This window comes from Capricornis sumatraensis, chromosome 1, assembly GCF_032405125.1.
Source record: "Capricornis sumatraensis isolate serow.1 chromosome 1, serow.2, whole genome shotgun sequence".
NCBI classification, from domain to species: domain Eukaryota; kingdom Metazoa; phylum Chordata; class Mammalia; order Artiodactyla; family Bovidae; genus Capricornis; species Capricornis sumatraensis.
Window position 1 is genome coordinate 257,877,936 of NC_091069.1, and position 27,130 is coordinate 257,905,065.

At 44.1% G+C, this 27,130-nt stretch overlaps 1 protein-coding gene across 1 annotated transcript in view; it reads right to left on the reverse strand.

Annotated features, from left to right (window-relative positions):
• The window catches only part of COL6A5 (collagen type VI alpha 5 chain), a 139,944-nt gene extending 113,595 nt beyond the window's left edge, over positions 1-26,349 (reverse strand). Inside the window, exons 1-8 of the mRNA XM_068988804.1 lie at positions 26,283-26,349; positions 24,076-24,666; positions 19,745-20,377; positions 13,532-14,092; positions 8,351-8,905; positions 5,491-6,066; positions 2,133-2,708; positions 84-424 (exon numbers count right to left, since the gene is read on the reverse strand). Of these exons, the coding sequence (XP_068844905.1) occupies positions 84-424; positions 2,133-2,708; positions 5,491-6,066; positions 8,351-8,905; positions 13,532-14,092; positions 19,745-20,377; positions 24,076-24,666; positions 26,283-26,349 (3,900 nt within the window). The remainder of the gene's footprint in view (positions 1-83; positions 425-2,132; positions 2,709-5,490; positions 6,067-8,350; positions 8,906-13,531; positions 14,093-19,744; positions 20,378-24,075; positions 24,667-26,282) is intronic.
• Positions 26,350-27,130: the final 781 nt, after the last annotated feature.

Below are 27,130 nucleotides of genomic sequence, written 5' to 3' on the forward strand. Positions count from 1 at the left end.
TGACTTGAGAACAAAGCGTATAACTGGGAGGGAGAAACCAGTGAAAGGATATGGAAATGGGAGCTAGAAAGGGACTTGGTTACCTGTCCTTGGGATGTGGACACATTCTCAAATGTGTCCCACATGGACTGCAGGAACTGCGCGTTCAGGTGAGTCGGCCCGTTGACGGTGACTTGCAGGAGGCTGTCAAATATTGTTTGCTGGTAGATTTGGAAATTGGCAGGGACATTCTGGCCACTGTTCACCTTAAAGGCCACGCTCACCTGCACCTCTGCACCTGCCCCACAGCTGACACCCCTGATGGAGGTGATGTCCTCTAAGATGCCCGGGAGGTATGATTCCAGCCGGGGGTGGCCGTGGAACAGTGGCTGGCCCGGCAGGTGAGTGGAAATGTCGAAGCCAACCACAATGTCCAGAAAGCAGTCTGGAGACCAAGGAAAACAATGCCACATTAATGACCAGCCAGGAGTAAGGAAGGTCAGAGGGTTCTGAAAGGGTGGAGCATCGCAGTCTAGGGCTGGAGGGTCTCTAGGACCCAAAACTGTCTCATAAGGAGAATACTAGCTGCTGGGTCAGCATGCAATACAGGTGTTTTTTCTGTCCCCTTTCAAATGTTACACGTTTCAGTGGCTATTTGAAGTCTAATCCTGGTTTATTCTCAGGCTGGCCTCGTGTGTGTGTGTGTGTGTGTGTGTGTGTGTGTGTGTGTGTGTGCATGTGTGCTTGCATATTTTCTTCATCTAATGAGGACATATTATGATGAATATAATTATAAAATATAAAATATTTGGATCGTTCTTAGAGTTTACTTAGTCCAGAGGCCATCAACTCAGTCAGCAACAAAGGACAGGAGGGTCATGTTATCAAGTCAAGTGGGCAGTGGGTGAGAAAGTGCATCAGAGCAATGACCCATCTGTTCACCATTCACTTCCAACTGAGAGTTGCCATGTGCGAAAGGGGGCCCAGTCCGGTCACACTGTCTGATTTTTTCAAACAGAAGCCTGAAATCTACATTTTAATGCAAAACCTAGAGTCTGTAAATACTATCAACTAATTGCACAAGATCACAACACCAAGTAGGACAAACTCAATTCAGCAGCGAGTTGCTACTTGGTCACCCATGACCCTGTCCAGTTGCTCGTCTTACACACGAGGAGATGGTGAGGCAGGGAAGCTGCTGCTGCTGCTGAACCAGAGCCGGAACCCTGGCTTTCTGATTCCAGACCCGGAATCTTCCACCACTGTCATCTGCCCCCAGTGAGCACCCCACCAGACAGCTTGGAAAAACCAGTGTAGTTTGTAAAAGAACTGGCTTCCATCTTAGTAAGTCTAGAAACAGGCCTGTGGGGAATTTCTGCTGTTGTACAAATTCCACAAAATATTATCCTTCACTGATGCTCTGTCCTCCCAACTCCCAGCCCCAAGTGTACAGAACCTGAGTCCTGCACACAGCTCTCAGCTGGAGCTGAAGAATGGCATCACCATCAGATGGACCACAGCTCGCGTTTATTTTCTTCAGTCCCAGCCCACATGACTCACTTCCATGACGCACCTGGCCTTTGCAGCCATCAGCCCTGGTGACCTTTGGAAACTAAATCTAAGGCCAATTCAAATCTTTCCTATGTTATGATTACACGAATGTCATCATTCAAAGAAGAAAATGTACCAGACATGTGCTGATACACACAGACAGACACGTACACAGAAGTGCACACACACTCACACATACTGTGTCCCTTACAAGATGGTTCAACAAAGTTAAAATAGGAAAAAGTAAAATTAGCAAATGCTTTTTACTTACTTCCTGTGGGATGCAGGGAATTGCTCTGGGACTTCCAGAAGCAGAGAGGATAGAAATAGAAGGCTGAGTTCCAAGTGTTAAGAAGAATATAACCCCTGGATTGTAATGGAGGAGAGGGCTGACCTGGGCACACAGCCAGGTCTGAACCCTTTCCCCTGCCTCTGAGGAAGGCTGGCCAATCCCAAACTTTTGGAAACAGAGGAGACGCCTATTCTCATTGCATATTATTCTAAACCACATCCTGTTAGGTTCGCCCAAAGACACCCTGGGAAATGGACAACCAAGAAGCTGCAATCAAACGAAAGCAAAGCAGGAGCGAAGGAGCACTTACTGGTTTTCCCGCAGCTCTTGCAGATTTCACGGACCATTCTTTTTTTCACATCCACATTCTTTAATTTATCAAAGTCTTGGAAAGTGATGATTTTTTCAGAACTGCCCGTTATCGGCAGGAGCTGTTCCTTGTAAACATCTCCTATGCCCAGAGCCAGAATGCAAATGCCAGCTTCCCTCAGGGCCTCCACTGCCTTTGACACATCATATTGGGGAGCCCCAGATGTGATGACCACCAGAGTCTGAGGGACACCAGCGTTCTTCCTGCCACCAGCGGACGGCTCAAACATAACGCTCACTTGTCTCAGGGCCAAGTCTATCCGCGGAAGGCCCTTGCTCTTGGTGATAGCTTGAATCCGAGACTTCCATTCGGTTTTAGTCAGAGAGTTCTGTAACTCGATAATTTCTTGGTAGCGGCTCCCAAATTGGGCCATCCCAATTTTCATCCTCTGAGACGGAATGTCAAAATTATCGATTAAGTCTGACAAGAAAGTTGTCATGGTAACAAAGTCTGAATCAGATACGAAGTCAGAGCCATCACAAAAGAAAATCACATCAGCTTCTGGAATGTTACAGACTGCAATTGAAGAAAAATAAATCACTGATTGTCCTCAACAATCATTCAAATTTTCCCTTCGCTCAAATATTTAATTGCTTCTACTAAATCCTCACAGTCATGGCAAACTGAGACAAGACAACAGATGAGAGATCACAATTGGCCCTCAAAGAGAAGAGAAAGTAGTGCTGAGGAAAAGGTTCATAGGCTTTGTTTCAAATTTAATAATTTACGTGATACATCTGAAAGGACACTGAAAGCTACTCTGAGAAAGGAAGGAAGAAGTTTGACTAAATTGACTATAGTCATTGAAAGGTCATTGCAAAGGCCTGAAATCCATTCAACACCCCCATACCGGAACATCGACCCAAGTTGACTGCCACTGTACTCAAGTGCCATTGGTAATTCTGTTATTATTAATGCCACCACTTTACATTTGTGCTGAAAATTATCATTTTAAAAATGTGTTTAGCATACTACAATGGTTAATATTCATGACCACTTTATGAGGAATTATTCTGATCTTAGGTAGAGAAAAGGAATCCAGTGGTTAAGGTGCCTCAGAATAGGCAATCACTCTGCAGTAGAGCTGGTATCTGAATCCCTTTTATCCTTAAATCCATCACTTTTTTCTACTACAAATTGCTTTAATAATATCGTAGCCCATATATTGAAATTTCATGGACAAGTGCTAGTCAACATTGGTTAAAGGGTTGTCCTTCTGAAGTCCCATGTGACACGACCCAAAACGAGGAATGATCTTTTACGCTCAGTTTCCATCAAATGCAAAGGCTGGGATGGGGCTGTACTAAAGTGCTAACAGTGAAGGTAACTGGGATGATGGGGTGTGCATCGTGGACTTCTTTTCCCTCTTCTGCTTCCCCCTCTTTCCTTCAGAGCTGTGCCCTCCCCACAATAAACATCTTGCATCCAAAAGTTAGACTCTATTATCTCAACATCTATCTCAAAACTCCGTCTTGACACCTACCTCCAAAAGTAGGTGTGGGAGATGAGAAGAAAGCAGTCCACAAGGAAAAGACTCTAGTCCTACTAATAGTCCTAGATTTGGTGGGGATCCAGTGATGAACAAGAGTCCCAGCCTGCCCAATGAACCCAGTCTTGTTACAAGGACAAATAAGGAAGCAGCAAGCATGTGTTAGATGCTACCATCAGGAGAAATAGAAGGTGCAGGAGTCAGGGGGCACAGCAGGGGCACTGATGTGTGCTGGGTCAGAAAACGGGCAAACAAAACCTGAAAGGTGACAAGCCAGCCAGATGCAGCCAGGGGAAGCCGTAGGCTGGCGTGTTTGTGCTGGGTAAGTGATACACGCGAAGATGAAGGGACTTCAGGATGACTAGAGAGGCTGTGAAGCAGGGGGCAGTTGAGGTTGGAGATGTCAGCAGGACCTACTTGGAACTCGGGAGTTTAGGGTGGCTCAGAGGTTAAAGTGTCTGCCTCTAATACAGGAGACCTGGGTTCAGTCCCTGGGTCAGGAAGATCCCCTGGAGAAGGAAATGGCAACCCACTCCAGTATTCTTGCCTAGAGAATCCCATGGACGGAGGAACCTGGTGGGCTACAGTCCATGGGGTCGCAAAGAGTCGGACACGACTGAGCAACTTAACTTAACCTGCAGTAAGCTGCAGTGACATGGCCCAGTTTGTATTAGAAAGATGCTTTGGGGACAGTCATGTTTTCTTAGAGAGGATACCCACATTCTGTATCTGAAACCAAGAATCTGAATTTATTGCTTACTTAAGTAAAGTGGGGTTGTGGAGATCAGACGTAGTTTTACTCAGCCCAGCAAATGCTGGTCTGACACAAGATTTGGGGGGAGGTTTTGTTTGGAGTTGGATGATTTCACAGAGAAGGGAGTGGGTTAATGTCAGTGGACAAATCACGACTTGTGTTGGAAACAGAAGTAGGTTTCAAGCTACTTGGGTAGGAAGTAGCTTGAGAGGAAGGAAGGGAGGTGGAAAGGGAAAAAAGAAGGAAGTTGGAAAAAGGGAGGGAAACAGAAAGAAGAAAGGAAGCTAGCTGGTTGGTTGATGTGTTTGCCATGTGGGGAGGACCAGGCCACTACCTGGGAAGGATTCCAGGCTTCCAAGGAGGCACAGTGACGCTCCTAGAGGGCGGGTTGATCTCCGCTGCTTTTAGGTCAGGTGGCAAATCTCACCCCTTGCTCACTCAGACATGATGCCTCCAGCTTGCCCTACCCCAGGGGTATCTCCTGATTCAGCTCTGACCCCTTCCCTCCTGGTTGCTGGAAACTGGTCTCTGTTATCCCATTCAATCCCACTCCTGGCCTTGATTCAGAAAAGCTCGCAGCCCTGGTTGGACTTCCAGCGGTCCTACAGGGTGCTGACGATCCCACTTAGAGGGTCCTGGAACTTCGAAAACAAAAGTCTATCTGTTTAAAGCATGAAACTTTCCACTGGAGTTTGGCCTGAACCTGATACAGAGTAGGTGCACGGAGGCCATCAAGCAAATGCGCAGCACAGGCAGCCACGAGATGAGGACGGCTGAACAGGGCGCTAGGAAGAGCGAAGGGAAGGGAAAGGAGAGGCCTGACAGCAAGGACCGCTTCTGCAGACTCCTCCTACAGCGTCTCCAGCACAGCAGCGAAGGACCTTTAGATCTTGCTGAATCAAGAATGCATTTCTCTCAGAGATGAGAAACCCGGCAGCCTGAGGAGAGGAACGTTCAGCCCATGCCATCTGGACGACGGGAAGCCAAACGTAATCACTTAGTTTTGTTTTTGCATAAACTTGTATTGCTGCACCAACTTTAAAAGCACAACTCACCCTCTTGCGAGTTGTTACACATACTGTCTTGCAGAGGCAGGTAAATATCTTTCAGTTTGTCAAAACCACTGACGTGGATGGTGTAGTTTTTATCCCCTGCCATGGTCTCCAGTTCCACTTGGTCAGCCGCGCCTACGCCCACTGCGTAAACGATGACGCCTTTGTTTCTTAATTTTGAGGCCGCCTCAGCGAGCTGATTTCTGTCGTGAGACACCCCATCTGTGATAACGATCAGCACCTGCCTCACGTTCTGCTCGATGCGGCTGCCGCGTTCCTCTGTGAACAGGTCGTTCGCTCGCTCCAGAGCCTTGGCGGTGTAGGTCCTTCCCGCCGTATCCCTGCGCCGCCTCAGATGCTCGATGATGGCTGGTCCACTCGAGTACTTGTTGAGGTAGAAAAGAACCTCGGGGTCATCTGAGTATCGGAGCGCTCCAAACCGAACGCGGTCCAGGCCCACGTCTGATTTCTTCACCAAATGGATGGTGAGGTTGATCATGTTTTCTTGGTCCTCGGCGTTGATGCTGCCTGAGTGGTCCAGCACGAACACGACATCTAACTGCTGAATCCGTTTACAATCTGCAAGCAGAAGAGAGCAGGCGTGACAGACTTTTGAACTGCGTTCTGCACAGACGCCTAGAAGGGAAATCAGTTATGTGTGCCTTGTACCTCTCACGTGCCAGACACCTCACCGCTCTTAGGAATGGCTGACGCCATTTTAAAGAGAAAAGAAACTGCAGGCTCAGAGATGTTCCCCTTGCCCACATCACGATTCTAAGAACACTGGCGCTCCCATCTATGATGATCAGAGAGGAGCGCTCCTAACTCCATGATCAGATCAGCGCTTCTCACACCTCCCTACTCTGTTCTGCTAAACCTCTGCAGGTCGTTTACAGCAACGTTTGCCAAGCAGGCTTTCACCTGGAAGGGAACGTCAGGAGGTGAGTCAAGTAGTACAGTGGTGAGCCACGACCGGTTCTTGCCGGACTGGCCTGCATTTTTGAAGGGCTCGGGGGCTTAGTGTACAACCTTGGAGCTTCTGTCTCGCCCCTTCCGGCTCCAGCTGTTGCCTCAGCTTCCGGTAGATAAATTTTCCCCTGTGCTCCATGTCTCTTCACGTTCATTTGTGGCCCTTCCTCTGACTTTCCCAAGCTGGAGCCCAGAAAATCCCACACAGGGGAAGAGCTAAGGCACTTGTCACCACACCCTAGCCCCAAGCCCTCCTCCTCCTTAGAAGCCCAGCACCCACTCTGGGTGGGCCTCCAAAGTATGGGCTTATTTCTACACTTTTCCTTCCCTGAGTAGCTTAAGCACATGCTTCCCAGTGGTTCACCCTCTACCTGCCAACCTTACCTCCAATCCTTATTTCTGGCAGTGAGATCTCCAAGTTTTCAAGGATCATCCATCGCAGATGAGCCCAGGCCATGTAGGAAGAATGACTCGCCATGATTTGGCAATGAGTCATAACTCAATACATATTTATAAGTTGACTTGATACACATTTATATATTTACCTGATAAATTTATAAACTGAACGTACAAGTCAGCTAAAATTCTACCTTATGCTATAGACAGGGCCTCCACAAACATGACATTTCTCAGCGAAGAGAGGCCAGAAAGACCCCTTTGGATTTCAAAGGTGGGGCTATGGCCTTACTGTGAGCCCTTCTTAGAATGTCTCCACAATCCCAAGAGTTTGGGAATTACTGCCATTCATGGAGGAAGAAGAAAAATTCCAGTTAAGCCTTTCCAAGAGAAATCGTAAGGCCATTGCCTAACGCTCAGTTTACACTAAGAGATCTTACTTGTTAACCTTCTGAAATTTTCACACACAAAATCCTGAATAACAAAGTCCAAAGGAGGTTTCTATTGCCATAGGGACAACACACAACAAACTGACTAATGTTTTTGTTTGTTCTATTAGTTGTAGCCAAAACACAGATAACAACAGCACGTGATAGATTTAAAAGTACTGGTGGTGTTAGCCTTACATGGGAATTTACAGCAAGTTCTGACACAAGTCATTAAAATTGATGGGCTCAAACTTAAGGTTGCTTAATCCAATTTGAAAAGCACTATAGTTTGTCAGAGAAAAGTGATGACTCCAAGCGATCACTTTAAGGAAAATAACAAATTAAAATTTTCCAAAAGGATAGGTATATGAACAGGCAAATGGAAACTCCTTAGCTGAGAGAGGGTAAGAAGACTAATGTGAGGGATAAAAATATACACTGTATCTTTAAAATACAAAGAAGGTGCAGAGTTCTGCTTTGGATACTAGACTTAATTTAACTGAGAGGACGATGGCTGTATATTTCTAATTACACATTCTTACGTGTACATACTTAACAGTGGTTATAGGTAGCCAAGAAACAATGTGGGAGAATCATTTGGGATTAAAAACTGACTGGAAAATCTAGGTATACAGGTATTACAAAGCTGGAAATTTAATGTAAAATTCTGAGACCTCCTTGGTATATGTGGCTTCCTGGTAGCTCAGCAGTAAAGAACCTGCCTGCAGTGCAGGACAAGTGGCAGGAGCTGCAAGTTCAATTCCTGGGTTGGGAAGATCCCCTAGAGAAGGACATGGTAACCCACTCCAGTATTCTCTTGGTATATCTATTTGAAGTCATCAAAATCAGACTATATGTTGCTAAATTAGCAGACAAAACTGTTATTCTGGAATATCCCTGGGTATTTCACGCAAGTATACAGCCCTGAGTTCATGGCTTTTAACGTAGCATAGATAAGTCCAACACTTAACACCAAAATCCAGTTAGAGGCCAAGCCTGGAGTCCAAGTGTCTGTCCACCCCACTATAAAGCCAACAGCTTGCATCCTGAAGGATAAGAGGGTCACTTACCATGAAGAGCACACACGCGGAAGATGAGTTTACTCTCTATTGCCTTTAGATCATCGAAGTTCTCGACGTGGAAGATCAGGCTGCCATCCCCACTGATCTCCTCCAGCTGCGTCCTGTTGGCCCCGTACACCCCCACGGAGAAGATGACCACACCTTTGTCCCGAAGAGCTTTTGCGGGATCTCTCACATCATCCTGGGCTTCTCCATCAGTGATAAGGATGAGAAACTTTTTCACCACTGGGCGGCCCCCCTTGGACTCGGTGAAGTATGGATCCACAAAGGTTAACGCGCTTCCAGTCAAAGTTCTCTGACTGATGGGGGTCATGCTGTCTATTGCATCAGAAATTTCTTTTTGTGTAAAGTATTTGTCAAGCTGGAATTCTTCCTTACTATAATCACTGAATTGGACTACACCAACTCGGCTTCTGTCTCCACCAATCTGAATCTTATCTAACAGGTTTTTCATGAAAGTTTTCATTTTCTCAAAATTTTCAGGTCCTATACTGCCAGAACTGTCCACCAGAAACATGATGTCAGCCTTCATGCTTTCACATCCTGCATGTAATCAAAAAGGCCAGAAATATACCAGCTTGGCATGGTTATCAGAATATGTAAGAGACAGTAAAGCAGAAATAAATACTTTAATCAGTAAATAGCAACAATTAACTCAAGCAACTACCACTGCATTTGAAAATTTTATCTGCTTCTTTTGTAGTAGTCTGCTGACTAAAACCCTAAATCAGAAATTCATTGAAGATTATCTAAAACTTTTCAAAGAAGAAATGCAATTTCTAAAGTATATATTCATTCCCTCACTTATGCATGCACTCTTTATACACTTATTCATAATTCATAATTCTTTTTTTTTTAAATAAAAGGGGAGGGGGAGCCGAAGGACGCGGATGGCTGGACGAGAGCGGCCTTCCGCTCCCCGAGGTCAGGGGCGGCTCAACTGCTGGCGAGTGGGGCTGCAGCCTCTGCAGCTGGATTTCCCACTCTCATAATTCATAATTCTTGACGTGTATGAAATGGCGAGCATCAGGCCATGTGTTAAGGATGCTGTGGTGATCAACAAAGAAAGTCAGAGAAAAGTAATCAATTTTTGGCACTAATATGACTAATATTTCAGGGTTTAATGTGTATTCTTGAAGCCCAAAATTCTAAGTAACCTTTATATAGCATTTTTTTCTGGGATAATTTAAAGCAATTAAAAATATCAATATTAGAAATTGGGGTGAAAAGTTTTTACTAGAGATAATAAGTACATTAGTAAGCACATATCCATTTCAACAGGGACTATTACTTTATTAATACATAAAATGTGTTGATATGGACTGGAAGTGGGCATATATATGCATATATATGGTGGCTCAGATGATAAAGAATCTGCCTGTAGTGTGGGAGACCCAGACTTGATTCCTGAGTCTGGAAGATCCCCTGGAGAAGGGAATAGCTATCTACTCAAGTATTCCTGCCTGGAGAATCCCATGGACAGAGGAGCCTGGTGGGCTACAGTCCATGGGGTCAGAAAGAGTCAGACACGACTGAGTGACTAACCCTTGCACTTCCACCTCATACATATCTGTACATATATACAAACACAGATCAGTTTCTATAAGCCATGAAAAAGTGCTATTAATTCATGTGTGTGTGTGTGTGTGTGCACACGCATGCATGCTCAGTTGCTTCAGTCCTGTCTGACTCTTTGAGACCTTGTGGACTGTAGCCTGACAGGCTTCTCAGTCCATGGGATTCTCCAGGCAGGAATCCTGGAATGGCTTGCCATGCCCTCCTCCAGGGCATCTTCCCGACCCCGAGATGGAACCCACATCTCTGGCATCTCTTGCATTGAAGACAGATTCTTTACCATTGAGCCACCTGGGAAGCCATGTGTGTGTACATATGTATATTTACATATGTATACACACATATGCACCATAGTACATATATATAATATATATATAGCATAAATTGTAAGCATGTTGTCTTTAGCGTGTATCTCCTTAGTCTTAACCCCTTCTTTAGTTATCACTGCCATTCTCTTACCAGCCCCTTCCTCAGTCCTCACAGAATCTATCCCATACTTTTTGTATATGACCAGTTATCATGCACCATAGAAGAACTAAAAAATGCCAACTATTTTTTTTACTTTCTTTTCTTTTTTAAAAAATTTATTTACTTTCAATTGAAGGATAATTGCTGTATAGAATTTGGTTGTTTTCTGTCAAAGCTCAACATGAATCAGCCATAGGTGTACATATATCTCCTCCCTCTTGAAACTCCCTCCCATCTCCCTCCCTATCCCACTCCTCTAGGTTGATACAGACCCCCTGTTTTAGTTCCCTGAGACATACAGCAAATTTCCAAATGTTTACTATTTTTTAATAATTTATATGAGGTCCACCGGAACTTCCTTGGTGCCTCAGAGCTAACAAACCCAACCACCAATGAAGGAGATATAGGTTCAATCCCTGAAGCAGGAAGATCCTGTGGAGAAAGAAATGGCAACCTACTCCAGTATTCTGGCCTGGAAAATCCCATGGACAAAAGGAGCCTGGCAGGCTACAGTCCGTGGGGTTGCAAAAGAGTTGGACATGACATAGAGACTAAACAACCAGGAAAACAACAACGTAAGCCCCAGTAGGGGGATTAAAACCATGAGATCGACGCTGCCCTGGGGCCATTTTGAAAGTTGTGAACAGGGAAGTTGCCAAAGACGTTTGAGGGCCTAGGCAAATGCCCAGTGCTGGGAAGTGTGGAATGCTCTCTTCCACAAATAACATGTCAAAGGGGGAGATTTCTACATGCACTCACTATCCACAGGGTCTACCTCCTCATCAAAAACCCATAGCTTTGACTAGATGGAACTTTGTTGGCCGAAGAATTGATGCTTCTGAACTGTGGTGCTGGAAAAGACTCTTGAGAGTCTGTTGGACTGCAAGGAGATCCAACCCGTCCATCCTAAAGGAAATCAGTCCTGAATATTCATTGGAAGGACTGATGCTGAAGCTCCAATATTTTGGCCACCTGATGTGAAGAACTGACTCACTGGGAAAGACTCTGATGCTGGGAAAGATTGAAGGCAGGAGGAGAAGGGGATGACACAGGATGAGATGGTTGGATGGCATCACTGACTCCATGGACTTGAGTTTGGGTAAACTCCAGGAGTTGGTGATGGACAGGGAGGCCTGGCGTGCTACAGTCCATGGGGTCACAAAGAATTGGACACGACTGAGCATCTGAACTGCATTGAACCTCCTCATCTCCCACTCCTCTATGTCAATAAAAGAATTTCAACCAGGAAGATGGCTACCCAGGTAAAGACTACATTTCCCAGGCTTCCTTGAAGCTAGATGTGGCCCTGGGACTGTGGATTTCTTAGTAGCTATGAGGAGGAGTGATTTAACCCCTTCTGGGTCTGAACAATAAAACAATTGAGCCTGATGAGATGCCCCTGGTCCTATCTCCCTTTCCACAAAGGGAAGATGGGGTGTGGAGCTCCATCTTTGACCTACAGATAGTTACTATGTGTTGCAAATGGACCTGCCTCTTTGCTAGACCTGGACTGCTCACCCCGGACAACTACACAAGAGAAAAACCATATTCTGTGTTGTGTGGAATGGGGCCGTTTTGCTAGAGCCTCTTAACCTGCCCGTGAATAGATACCCCGTGCCTCATTCCATCCACGTCTTCTCTGAGAGGAATCCGTTTTTTCTCTAGGCCCCCCAGCTTCGGCGTCTTGGTTTTTCTGCCTCTCTGTTCACCATCCTGCGGCTCATTTCCTTGTCCACAGTTCGTCTCCTCCTTCAGGTATGCCAGGGTTTGGGCACACGGACTGTAACTACTTGACAAATAAGAAATATCCTGTCCCTCCTTGGATTGGCCCCTGCCTTTGAAAAGACCTAAAATGCAATCTATTTTATTTTTCCTGAAGTCTTTTTACTTTCCTTGGCATCACCTCCAGAAAACATAAAGGAACTTGTGTTCATACTGTTTCTCAGACATCCTGAAGACCCAGCTTTACTCCTGCCCATTACAGGACGAGAAAGATCAATAAAGTTATGGTTTAGGATTTTACTGCCAATGTCACTTACTTGCTGGCTTATTTTTCTTTGGATTTCAGTGACTCAAAGAAAATTCCAGCACAGTTTCACCTTTGTAAGTTCAAGTAAAGTGAGAATCCTTTTCTTTTCCAGACCGATGAACACCTTGACCAACTTTTACAATAATCACATTTTATGTAGCACTCACCATAGGCTAAGCCCTCCTCTAAATGCACCACATGCATTATTTCCTTAAGCTTCATAATAAGCCTGCACATACGGGACCAAGCCAAGTAGACGGTAAGTAACCCATTCAAGGTCCACGGCAGGAATTTTCACATTGTTCTTCCTAACTTCTGTTACTTAATTTTTAGTCAGAACAAAAATGCAAGTATGTGTTTGCATTATAAATAAACAGGGGTTACATATATACTAGGTACACTTTCATAATAAAGAAATAACAGTCGGTATTTACTGTAAGGATACTCTGGAGGTGCTGTTCTAATTTTATAGATGAGCAACTACAAGTCTCAAGTAATGAAATGAGTTGAATCCTAACCCACTGAAAACCAGAGCCCGTTTTCTTTCCACTGTTCTCATCTGCCTCCATTAGTGTGTGTCACACACACACACACACACACACACACACAAATATAGGGCTTCCTGGTAACTCAGGGTAAAAGAATCTGCATGCAATGCAGAACACTTGGGTTCAGTCCCCGGGTCAGGGAGATCCCCTGAAGAAGGGCCTGGCAATCCACTCCAGTATTCTTGCTCGGAGAATTCCACGGACAGAGGAGCCTGGCGGGCTACAGTCCATTGGGTGGAAAAGAGTTGGACAAGACTGAGCAACTAACACTTTCACTTTCTCACTTTTTTTTCAGCTCCATGGCAGTGGGCTTGGTGAAGGCAGCAGCGTCCTTAGCAGCCTTCTCACATAACAGCTTCCAAGATGACCTCGGGGCAGCTGTCTACAGAGGGATTCTCCTACCTTGGCAATTGGCTTAGAGTCAGGGGCTGAACCTCTTCAGCAAAACGTGAGCCAGACAAATGGTCACATCACTCCGCTACTTGGCCTATCAGTGCCCCTGAAACAACTAAGAAAGTACAGATAAGAAAGCCTTTTTGTTTTGCTTACCTTTCTCAGTGCAGATACTGTGAACAACTTCATTCTTGATGCTTTTTAAAGAATCAAAGTTCTGCCCAAAGCTAACCCTTTCCTCTTCCCGAGCAATTTGTTGCAGCTGTGTTCTGTTAGCCTTCCCGATACCAATCGCATGGATGGTGATATTTTCAGCCCTTAGTCTCTCAGCGGGTTCCAGGACAGCATCTCCAGACATCCCATCGGTCAAGACAATGAGGTGGCAGGGTGCCTCATTCGTCCTCTGCTTCCTTCCCTTCCTCATCAGTGGCAGCATGAAATCCAGGGCTGCCCCAGTTAGAGTGCTGCCCTTAAGTTGCCTGATGTTAAAAACAGCCTTTCTTAATTTCATATCATTAAGGTAGTCATTGATATCAAATTCCACTTTCTTCTTATGGGAATACTGCACAGCTCCGACTCGAACTTTGTCTGGACCAATGCTAAACATCCTTATCACCGCCAACATGAATTCCTTGATTTGCTCAAAGTGTTTTTTCTGAATGCTGCTTGAGCCATCGATGAGGAAATAGAGATCAGCCTCTTTTGTGTCCAGACAGCCTGCAGAAAAATTGAAAACAGAAAGTACATTCTCTGTTAATTCTCTGGAGAGAACCTGGAGAGAACTTCGCAGGACGATTTGGAGAGGAGCCTGAGGCTGTGAAGCTGTTACAGGACAGAACAAAATCTGACTGCATGTTGGATCTGTTTCTTTTACTTTACTTGCTTCTGTTCACTAAAAGGGTACTGTCTATACATAACGGCCTGCTTAGGGAACTCTGCCACCCTGCCTGAATGGTACGCTAAAGTGCCTTTGTTCAGGGAAACATTTCTGACTCTGTCCACATGTGAATGGCTGAAAAAAGAAGAAAGTAACACACACCCCCCTCCTCCCTGAGTCTGGCCTTTGCAGGAGATGCTTGCAAAACTTATGATCTTTTTACTTTACCTCCTCCCCTCCTCCCCTTTTGTGTACTATAAAAGAACATGGCATCCAGGCCCCGTCAGATGATTATTTTGAGACATTAGTCTGCCATCTTCTCAGTCTGCTGGCTTTCCAAATAAAGTTGTTATTCTTTGCCTTAACACCTCACATCTCAGATTTACCAGCCTGTTGTGTATCAAGAGCAGAGTGAGTCTGCATTCGGTAACAGCTTCTGAAGAATGAGGACACTTCAGTTGAGGCCTGGACATTTCACTGAGCACGTCCAGACCCATTTTCTCCTGTGAAACTTACCACAACCTTGTGAGGAAATTGAAACTGAGTGAGGCCCGGTCACTGAGGTCATGCAGTCAGTGAATTAAAGACTAAGAACCAGATTCCCAAACCTCCAGGCTTTTAGTTAAGATTGATTTTCTGATATTGACACCTGCCTGCATTTGTAGTTTATGCCTTATCATTCATTTGAGAAATAGATTCAGACGACTTTCTGTTCTTACTTCCCCAATAACCTCTTCCACCTGGAGCAAATAGAATAATGTATTTAAAACTAGAACCAGACCATATTACTCTTCTACTTAAATGATTTATCACTGTAGTTAGAATTTTAAAATGAAAAATAACACTAATATTTCCTCCTTTTCTTTCTCATCCTATTTCTGAGTGAGTGAGTGAAAGTAGCTCAGTTGTATCTGACTCTTTGCAACTCCATGGACTATACAGTCCTTGGAATTCTCTAGGTCAGAATACTGGAGCAGGTAGCCTTTCCCTTCTCCAGGGGATCTTCCCAACCCAGGGATCGAACCCTGGTTTCCTGCACTGCAGGGGGATTCTTTGCCAGCCGAGCCATAAGAGGACTAGCAATTCTTTATCTTCCTCACTGTGTTTCAACAACACTGGGCTTCCTCTTGCAGTTTGTGCCTGCCCTCTTTCCTGAAATATTCTTCCCCCCGAATCTTCACAGGCTGGCCCCTTCTCATCTCATGGATACGTCAACTCAAACATCGGTTCTTTAGAAGTCCTTCTCTTCCCCTCCAGCTAAAGCACATCAATCACCATCAACCCTGTTACCCTGCCTACTGGTTTTATGATGCCCATTACTTCCTGAAATTACTTTATTATTCATTCGTTCCTGAGCACAGCCTGTTTCCTGACACAGAATGTCAGCTCCATGAGGGCAGAGACTTTGCCTTGTTTTCTGCTTCTGCCCAGTTCAGGCCTGGTACATCACAAGATTTCAACAGGAAGTTGTAAATCAAAGCACTCTCAATATTTTTCCTTTGTTGAGCAGATGCTCTGTCAAACAGTGCTTTAACTTTCCTAATAGTCTCTTCCCTACTCTACTTAGCCATTTTTTAAATTGGGTAGAAGAAAAAAATATACCTTTAAATTTTAGGTTAAGTGTACAATTACCTGGTTGAGTATGTGAAAAGGTCTCTAAAATACAAGACAATTTAGTCTTTTCAGAAATATTTTCTTTCTTGATAGCTTGTTGGTAACTTATAGCTGTTGACACTACTTTAGGCTATGGGGAGTTGGCTCTTAAGAAATCAGAAACACTGAAAATAAGTTTGACTCTGAGAATTAAACTATGAAATCGACATATAAAGTACTAGGGAAAAGGTAAGCAGTTATCTGCAAAAGACAAGTGTGATCCCCAGACAGAAACACTTGATAGAGACCAGAATGAATTGATTTATATATCTAATAAAGAAAAATGGTGATCAGTAATGAGGGAGAGAAAAATTCAAGTCCCAGGGGGTAACCATGGCAGTGCCCATCCAACCCGTTCTGGAGCTGTGCCAGTCCAATACACTAGCCAGTAGTCACATGCTTCTATTAACATGTGAACTTAAACGGCTTAAAATTAAATAAAATTCAAAATTCAACTCTTCAGTTGCAAAAGCCACATTTCAGGTGCTTAACAGCTCCATATGGTCAGTGGCTATTACATGGGACAGTGTAATTACAGAATATATCCATCTAAAAAGTTCAGTTGGACAGGGTTGAAGAAAAATGTGTCCCCTGGGGCAAGGTCTCACCTGCACAGTTATCTAGAGATATGGATCTATATATTGGACTTTAAAATAGAATCATTCCCCTGACTAAATACCATAAGACATTTAAGTCATAAAATTAACTCCCTTGCTCTGATTCCACATCCTCCAGCAATCTTTTGCTTACAGCCTAGCTTCCCACTTGTATATATGTCTACAGGGAGAGACTATATTTCTCAGAGGAATATGGTCTCCGGTGTCCAGGTCCCTGGCACTATAGTTTCATTACAAAGATAATCATCAATCTTTTCTCATCCATCAGTCTCCTGGTTTGGTTAATGTGAGATTTTCCTTGCTTTAATGACGTTCCATTAAATAAATTGAAGACAGCGTCAGAGGTGGTGGCCACAGCAGTGACTAAGTCAGTAGAGATTGGTTGTCTGTGTTTGACCATTTTGAAACGGTAAAGCTGTCTCACTGCAGACCATGGCAAATTCACTGAGGTAGTGGTTCTCAGATATTGCTAGTGTGAGTTCGTTGGAGAGCTTTCTAAAATGCCTGCCCTACCTGCAGACACTGAGTCATTGGACTGGGCCACTGAATTACTAACAATATCTCCTCAGGAAGCCCTGATAAATTTATAGTAGACACTGTGGGTGCTCCACCAATATCCCCTCAAATCCTTTACCAGGATTTTTGTGTAACCAGTTCCCAGCACGTTCATTTAAACAGCTAGCACCAGTATCTAGAGGTGGTTGGCTGCTCAGGTTGTTGAAATCCTTTTTGGTTTTCACTTGAGCCAGAAGCATCTGGAAATGAACATTTCCTCCTCTGTGCTGGAATATAAATTCTTTGGTTACACTGCCCCCTGACTAGGACAACTCTAAGGTTTAACCCACACTGTCTCTAGAATGGTTCGGTGGAATTGGCCCTCCATGGGACTTTGCTTACCATCTTGCCCTTCCTGGTCCCATATCCTCACTTCCCTACCAATCTCCAGTTTTCCTGGGTATATTTTTGATACATCAATTTTACGTGAATCCTTACCTGACATCTACATCTGAGGAAGCCAACCTAAGTCAGGTACCAATATTTGAGAGCCACTGAATGAATATGAAGCCACTTACTGAGGCTTTATGGAAGATAAGGCTAGCCCTTGTCCTAGCCTTGGTCCCATTTCTTCCCATTTAGAAATTCTATAATGGCAACAATAGTTTTTGTCATGTAATTGCGAACTCTCTGAGAGGAACCGCACTACACATCCCCTTATGCCTTAAACTTTTTACTACAGCAAAGCAGCCGCCACTCTGAAGGACTCCTCTCTGTATCACGCAGGAGGTAATGGGACACTGGTTCTTTGCTGCTGCTGTGTAATGTATACACGCAAGAGGAAAGTCAGGGCTGGCCCAGGATTGGATCCTTACACTTTCAGCTGACTAATGTGAATTTAAACTTAACCTTTAATACGATTGGAGGACTCTTTTCCAGGTGGGTGCTGCCAAATTTGAGTCTAATTGTTGGAAAGCGTTTTATTGCAGGGAAATGTGTGAAGACAGCAGAGAGCTCAGAACTAGATAAACTCGAGGTCACATCAAGTATGTTTTGTCTGTATGTCCTGGCACCTTTGAAAAGAACTTGGTAAGGCTATAGCAGATTCAGCTGTGGACAAAGATATAAGTATAATGAGGATCCCTGCTAAGATTTTCATAAGAGCAGAATACTGGCAACGACCTCTATATCCAACAATTTAGGATATATCAAACAAATTCTGTTATACCCAGAGGATGGAATATTATTACTCCCAACCTAAAAAGAATATTGTCAATGAATATTTAAAGAGGCGGACAAAAGTTCACGGTATAAGGCTGATATAAAAGGGAGTAAGGCATATCATCCTGATTATCCCTAACGTCCGTTCTCTCTTCTCAGCTAATTTAGGCCCTAGTAATTTGCCGAGGTACTTGGCTGCCCCAAATAAAGATTACATTAATGAAGAGTGATATGTGACTAAGTTCTGGCCAATGGGATGTGAGCAAAGATGGTATGTGTAATTCCCGGGAATATCATTGAAGAAAAGAAGGGGGAACCCTGCCTTTTCCTTCTCTTTCATCGTTCTAGTTGCTGGATGTGAATGTAATGCCAGGAGCAGTTATCTTGGATTATGAAACTGGGAATAGAGACCACAAACAAGAAAATAACTTAGACACTGACATTGGTGTACCATCCAGCTCTTTATACCTACCTTAAGGACTTATTTGTGAAACAGAAAATCGTTTTATTGTATCTAAATCACTGCTATATTTTTTCCTTTTGCTAGTAACACTCAGAAGTAATTGTAAATGATACAAGTACCCAACAGTGTGTTCCTACATTCTCCAATATGCCAGCCACCAGCATGTGGTTGTTAAAATAAAAATAAATTAAAGCTAAGTTAAACTTAAAACTCATTTCTTCAGTTCCACTAGCCACATTCCAAGTGCTCAATAGCCAAAGTTGGCTAGTGGCTGCCTTACTGAACAGTGAAAACAAAGAACATTTTCATCATTACATAAAGTTCTTTTCAACAGCACTGATACCCATGTTACATCATTTTTTTAAAATGTGTGTGCATGTGTTTGTGTGTCCATGAGTGTAGAGAGAAGAGACTAAAAGATAAGAGAAATGTTGAGAATGGCTTTATCTGAAAGATAAGACTACAGAGATTCTATTTTTTTTCTTTATGTTCATCAACACTATTAAATTATTTTATAATTACAATTTTTATATTTTATCCCAGTATGACTTACATGCTTAAACATCCATTGCAATCATTTAATAACGTTTGGAGAAGGCAATGGCACCCCACTCCAGTACTCTTGCCTGGCAAATCCCATGGATGGAGGAGCCTAGTAGGCTGCAGTCCAGGGGGTCGCTAAAAGTCAGACACGACTGAGCGACTTCACTTTCACTTTTCACTTTCATGCACTGGAGAAGGAAATGGCAACCTACTCCAATGTTCCTGCCTGGAGAATCCCAGGGACAGGGGAGCCTGGTGGGCTGCTCTCTATGGGGTCGCACAGAGTCGGACACAACTGAAGTGACTTAGCAGCAGGAAAGTCATAAGGTTTGAAAATTTATAAAGTGAAATCATCACCAAAATCTAGCTTTAGAATATTTTCATAACCCCCAAAATTCCTTTACCCAATTACAGTAAGTCCTTGAGCCTGCCCCTGCTCCCACCCTTGACAACTGCTCCTATTACCTTTATAATATGAAAAGTCTTTTTTTTAAACATACCAGTTTTATCAAGTTCCATTTGTTCAGCACGAGTGGAGATTTGGGACCATATTTCATTCTGGAGCTTTTTTAAGAACTTCTTACTGTAATTATCCAAGTCTGCATAGGACCGCAGCATGGAGATGGTCTGCTGGGGAGGGTAAGACACTATTTCTTCCAACTGGGTCTTGTTGGCCCCTTCAATACCCACGGCAAGCACGGTTACATCCTGCAGCCGGAGGTCGAGGGCCACCTCACGCACGCTGTCGTCCGATGGCCTGTCAGTAACCAGGACTGCTATTTGGGGCACTCCTTGTGCCCGCCTGCTGCCATGTGATGCTGAGAAGCCTTCCCTCCTCAGCCGCTCAATGGCAGCTCCAGCACTGGATCTCCCAGCCCGCAGAGAAAGCTTCTGGATTTGCTGCTGAAATTCCGACTGGGTTGTGCTCGAGCTCAGAAGAGACAACGTCTCGACTCTGTCACTGTAACTCATAAGTCCAAGCCGCAGGCAGTTGTCTTGCACATCCATGGAGGAGGTGATGTTCTTCAGGAAGTTCTGCAGGAGCCTTAGATTCTCTGTGGTCCCAACGGCCTCATCCACAAGAAACATGAGGTCGGCAATCGAATCTTTCTTACAGGCCCTGGGAAAGGGGACTATGGAGAGAGAAAAAGCAGGTAGGTTAGTACAGACCCCTGGCTCAGAGTGAGAAAGCCGCTGTATAGATTGTCAGACATCATTAGGGAAAATGGAGGGAGTCATGATAAATAGAATTAGCAATTTTTTGCTGAAAAAAAAAAAATTCTGAGCAAAATTTACACTGGCCATTGATTTCAGAGACCTTGAAATGCTCTTCCCCTATCTGAACAATGTGTCTTATTTTCCTATCGCGTCCCATCACCATGATCTTCACGACCAGCGTCACCACCAGCATGACTACCAACACCTCTACCAACCACCACCTCCAAATCCACCATTACCAGTATGAACCACCGCCACTTTCAAATGCTGAGATATAGGTGTGAGTTCATGGAAATATCTCTGATCTCAGGGAGTTCTTACTCTATGGGGAAGACAGAAAAATAGATTATATTAGTTCAGACCATAATAAATGCTAACAAGGAGAAGAAAACAGGTGTCTCAAATGAGCTGCCCTATGTTGGCGATGTGGGGTAAGAACTCAATTATCTGAGACATAAATAAGTTAGGGAAGGCCTCTCTGAAAGGATCACATTTAGGTTGAGAAAGGCAAAGAGAAAGATTCAGCTACACATTGTTTGAAAAATAAAAGAATAACTCTGGCAGAAAGAAAAGCAAGAAGTAGAAACAAGCAAGACGCTCAGAGTAGCCGGAGCCAATGAGTGAGGGGAACGATGACTGATGAGGTCAGAGGGAACCAGGTCCAATCATATGGGACTCACATGACCTTATTTACATCTTTTAAATATCACTCTAGTTCCTGAAGGGAGACAATGAACTTATTAAAATTTACTTAAAAGTAATTGCCCTAATACAGGAAATAGAGAATGGTTCTTGGGCAAAGATAACAAGAGTACTTTTGATACATGAATTAGAGATAGAGTGGACTTGAGGATAAATTAGATAGATATGTGTTGGGAAGCAAAAAGGAAGTGTTGAAAACACCTAGGTTTTTGACATGAACAACTGAGAGGATGTTGGTTGTGTCCTTTTCCAGGGTAGGGGAGATAGGGGGAAGAACAGGTTAGAGGCAGGAGTCAAGAGCTCTGTTTCAGACATGCTGAGTTTGAGATCTATTGAAGATGCCAGGTAAGCTGTTGACTCTATAAATCTGGAATGCAGGGGAGAGTATATCACATGCACAGAAAATACCCACTCCAGGCACAGATGGGGGAACCATAACTGTGATAAGTGCAGCTGAGAGATAAGCTCAAATCTTGCCAAAAACTACCCATAAAATAGTGAGCTCTAGAAGCCAAAAGACATATCTTATTTATCTCTATCTCTCCAGTACCTGGTACCTGGTAGGAGCTCAGAAGTATTTGTGGAATTATAATTCTCATAAACCTCCTAATGTACTCTGAACTGCCCCCCCCCCGCCCCCGCAATTATATGGCTAAAACAAACTTTCAACATGGCCTGCTCAGCTCAGCATTTATTTGCAAATAGCTATTACAAACTGTTTGCCAAACTCCATACAAGTCGTATCACTCATATCATAAGGCCAACACTATTATCCTCACTTTATAGGTAAGGAAACTGGAGCTCAGAAGTTAAGCAGCTTACTCAAGGCCCTTAGCAGCCAAGCCAGGCTTTGAATGCAGACTCCAAAACCCTATTCTTAACCTCTAGGCTTCCCTGGTGGCTCAGATGGTAAAGAATCTGCCTGCAATGTGGAAGACCTGGGTTCAATCCCTGGGTCAGGAAAGGAATGGCAATCCACTCCAATAGTCTTGCCTGGAGAACTCCATGAACAGAAGAGCCTGCGGACTACAGTCCATGGGGTTGCAAAGAGTCAGACATCACTGAGTGACTAATACTTTCACTTTCAAAGGGAAGGATAGCGTCCTGACAAGCAACCCTTGTTGAACCGTATACTGCTATGAAATAAATCAGGAGGAGTGAGAGAAACACAGTCAGTACCCAGAGCCTTCTAAGAAGGTGGTAAAGCCCTACTGTCATGGAGACCTCAGGCTATCTACAGGGTTGTAAGATCTCCAAGATTCCCAAGGTGAAGGGTCACATTTCATTCATGTGCTTAGTCACTCAGTCATGTCCGACTCTTTGCGACCCCATGGATGGTAGCCTGGCAGGCTCCTCTGTCCATGGGGATTCTCCAGGCAAGAATACTAGAGAGGGTTGCCACACCCTCCTCCAAGGGATCATCCCAACCCAGGGATTGAACCCGGGTCTTCCGCATTGCAGGAGGATCTTTACTGTCTGAGCCACCAGGGAAGGGTCACAGGAGGGTTTTCTCTCTAGGAGGAGAAGTACACATGCTCTGAGAACTTGCTATTTCCCCCAAGGCAGGAGGAATGAAGGATGGGAAAAGTGGAGGTAAAAGTACTTCCTGGTGCTTCAGAGGCAACACTAACTGTGACAGAGCCTGCCCAATACTTACCCAAACCCGTTTCCTCTTCTTGCTCACAGGACTAGACACAGTTCCCAGCCTTACCTGCAATTAGGTGTTGCCAGGGGGCTAAGATCATACTAAAGAAATGTGAGCAGAATGTGTGCCTCTTCTAAGCTTAGCCCATAAACTCATCCCATAGTTGACCTTCCCTCTTCTTCCCCTTCACCAGCTGCATACCAATTCCCAAGGCACCTCGAAAGTAATATTTGAAGATGAAAGAGCCATCACAAGCCTAATTCTTTAAATAGAAGCAAAACAACTGGTCTACCTGAGCACTAATCCTGCAATGTTACAAGAGAAATCAATAAAATTCTTATTCAGGAAGTCTACTTTTTATTGAGGCACGCTGCTGCTGTGCTGCTAAGTCACTTCAGTTGTGTTCGACTCTGTGCGACACCATAGACAGCAGCCCACCAGGCTTCCCTGTCCTTGGGATTCTCCAGGCAAGAACACTGGAGTAGGTTGTTATTAAGGCATAGCCTGGTCTGATTACAAAATCAGTCCATAGTGATATCCAAGGAATTGGTGAATGAGAGCAGGAAAAAAGTTTCAAGATCATTCCAACTTTTGTATCTTACAAATGAGGGTGCTGATGCAAGGCTCACAGAGACGACATCACTTCCTCAAGTTCACAGCCAGCTAGTGGCATTGTCTGCGTCTTTTTGACCTGTGGTAAGGGCACTTTTTACCACACCAAGTGGCTTCCTTGAGCCTTAGAACTAGATAGCACCTACTCAGAATAGCCTCTCATTACCAACTGAGTGCAGAGGCAGCCAGGAAAATCCATTTGCTAGAAACTCTTTCTACCTCACTCCGGATGGAATGACTGGACCCCCCCAGCAGGGCAGTACACTTACTGGGTGCCTTCCATGAGTGTGCTGACCTGTTCCACCTGCTTATCAACACTGCGTGTGTGGCTTCCTGTCTCACGTCACCCTCTCTCTGCTAAGGCTTTCTAGGATTACCCCCTAAGTAAACTATTTGTACTCAAAGGTCTTCTGTTTGGAGGTCTTATGGAGAACTTCCCTAAGACATAAATAGAGCATTTTTCAAACGAGAAGCTGTGGTAGTCTCCTTTTAGCTTTAGGAGATCAGGAATGAAAGTTGATGAGAAGGAGGTCTTCTACATTTCTGCATGAAATAGAGATTTCTGGTGGGTGGCACCTTAGAGATAATAGGAGATGGCTTTCTGGGTCAGATTGCATGGGGGTGGGACACCTCTTCAACCAAGGGCCTCCTTACCTTCTATATCAGAGTGGGCTGCTCCATCTTTGTACTGAGCCGCATCCTTGAGAATCTGCGTCATGTTCTGGGAGAACGTGCTGAGGTCCCTGACCGTCCGGAGGCTGTAGTGGAACTGGCCCGTGGCCATGGCCTTCAGGGTCTTCTCAGATGCCCCCTGCATCCCCACCAAGACGATCCTCACCCCATCTTTACGGAGCGCTTCGGCAGCCTCTTCCACAGCATCTTCAGACTCGGCGGAAGCCAGGACCACCAGGATCGGGGGGAACTGTTTCCTGTCCCTCCCGCTTGAGAAGTAGGCCCTGTGCACCTCCTGGAGAGCCTTCCCAATCCGCAGGGAGCCCCCCAGGAACCCGTAGTTCTTCTTGAGGTGGTTCAGCATGGGGCCCCTGCTCTTGAAGGTGCTGAGCAGGAACTCTCTGTGGAGCCCATCGCTGTATTGGGCCAGGCCCACGTGGTACTTATCAGCCTCTATGGGGAGGCTGCTGATCATCTTGTTGATGAAGGCCTTCACAAACGGGAAGGACTTAATTCCCAGGTGGTCGGAGCTGTCCACCAGAAACACCACATCAGCATATTCAGGGCCTGGCCCTATCAAAATAAGATGACGACAAACCCAAGTAAGGTGATGGTTTAGCCTTGATATTTTAACCACATCTCCTTTGAGATTATGTCCTAGTGTTAAGGGTAACTCAGAATCCCAAGGAAAGTGTCTTCTGGAGGTCAAACAGAGGAAACTGTACTTGTTTATGCTAAAGTGTCAAACAAGAGGACTTCTGTAATGTTAACAACAGATTTTTTCTTTCACAACTCTGTGCCAAGGCAACCAACTGACATTTTTTTCGTTGTTTGGTTGTGGAACCCCAAACAACTTGATATTATACTAAAAGAATAAACAATGTTATGTCAGAAAGTTGCCAAGTGGCCTGTGGATTAAAAGCAACTTTTATAACAGTATCAAGCAAAGAAGCAGCCATCTTGCGCTGGAGATCACAGAGGCAGATCGGAAACGGGAGCTTGATTGAGGGGAGGCAGAGGAAGAGAAGCAGGGTGTGGCTTGACTTGAGGAGACTAAGTACATTCCTCACACCAGAGCATCCCTCTTTGGCTCAAGAGGGATGGCTTAGTGGTAAAGAATCCACCTGCCAAAGTAGGAAACACAATTTCATCCCCTGCTTAGTGGTAAACAATTTGCTTGTCAATCCAGGAAACAGGTTCATTCCCTGGGTTGGGAAGATCCCTTGGAGAAAGAAATGGCAGCCAACTCCAGGATTTTCACCTGGGAAAATACTGAATGAACAGAGGAGCCTGGCTGGCTGTGGTCTGTGGGGTCACAAAAAAGTCGGACACAATCTAGCGACTAACAGGAGTCAGTTATCAGCTACAGACCTTCCCCAAGAATTGGAGAGAAGGATTGGAGGATTACAGCCATAACCTCCTGGGTGAGGTGGGTCTGGGAAAGCCAAGGGCAATTCTCCTGAGAAAGTGAGGTACTGCTGTGAGACGTTGTAGGCAATATTCACAGCAACTAGGGGTGGGGAAGTGTATTCATACCTCATAAAGAGAGTCTGGACAATGGGAAAAACCACCAGTGCTGACTCTAGCAGAAATTGTCAGCCACCTCCACCCTCCCAATTAGTGATCTGCTCATAAGTGTTTAACTAAGCAAGATATTTCTTTAAAAGTGACCCTGATATCAGGAAATCTGAAGGTAGCACAGTGCAGAGTTAAAAATATTTCTTTGAGTGATGTTTTTATAAATACAAAAAATCTAGCTTTCATATTCTACATATATATGGATATGAAAGTTTTATATTAATTATTATATACATATAATTTCCTCTGTGGGGTTCCTTTTTTTCCTTTTCTTTCCTTTATTAAAGCCAAGTTGCAAACTGACCTACAAAACAAATGGGCTGACTCTATTCATAGAGACATGGAACATCAGGACTTCAGAAAATCAGGGAATAATGAAGTTTTTCTGGCCAAGTGTAGCATAATTCATGGCTTTTGCACACAGCTTTCTGTCATCTTTGAAAGCTTAAGTACGCTTGACATTGTATATCACCAACTACAAATAAATTCCGTCTACCTCAATTTTTCAGTAAAGAAATACATCCCTTGTTTCTATTAATTAAAATAAAGATTTGTTGAGACATAAAAATATTTATTTTCCTAATAACAATAAATATAAAATATACTGGTACCTGGGCTCTGATATGACAGTGTTTTAGTCCAGAAGAGAGGAACAAATATAATTAGCAGGATCTTCATTTTGTTAGCGAAGTATTCTTGCTTTTATTCTGTAAAAAAAAAAAAAAATGTTATTTACAAGATGAAAAACATTGTTTTCATATTGTAAAAGCACAACATATAGTTTTTTAAGATATATTTCTTGTATATTTCAAGAAACTATATTTCTTGTAAAAGCAATAAAATATAGTTTTCTTGCTTTTATTATGTAAAAAAAGTCATTTATAATATGAAATATATCATTGTTTAACAAGAAATAACTATAAATAACTGAGAAAATTGAGTTAGAACAAAATACACTGTAAACGCTGTATTTGTCAAAGCAGTGTCGGGGGGGTTTAAAACATTCATCAAGTGAAAAGTGTTAGTTGCTCAGTCGTATTTGACTCTTTGCAGCCCCATGGACTGTACCCTGCCACGCTCCTCTGTCCGTGGAATTTCCCAAGCAAGAATCCTGGAGTGGGTTGCCATTTCCTCCTCCAGAGGATCTTCCCGACCCCGGGATCGAACCCAAGTCTCTTGCCTTCTGCATTGGCAGGCAGATTCCAAGTCTCCATTGCAGGCAGATTATTTACCGTCTGAACTACAAGGAAAGTATTCATCAAGTGTTTGAGAGTTTTTTGAAAATGTCTCTGTGTGTGTGCACTTGCTCAATTGGGTCCAACTTTTTGCAACCCCGTGGACTGTAGCCCACAGGGCTCCTCTGTCCATGGAATTCTGGAATACTGGAGTGAGTAGCCATTAACTTCTCCAGGGGATCTTCCCAACCCATGGATTGAACCTGCGTCTCCTGCATTGCAGG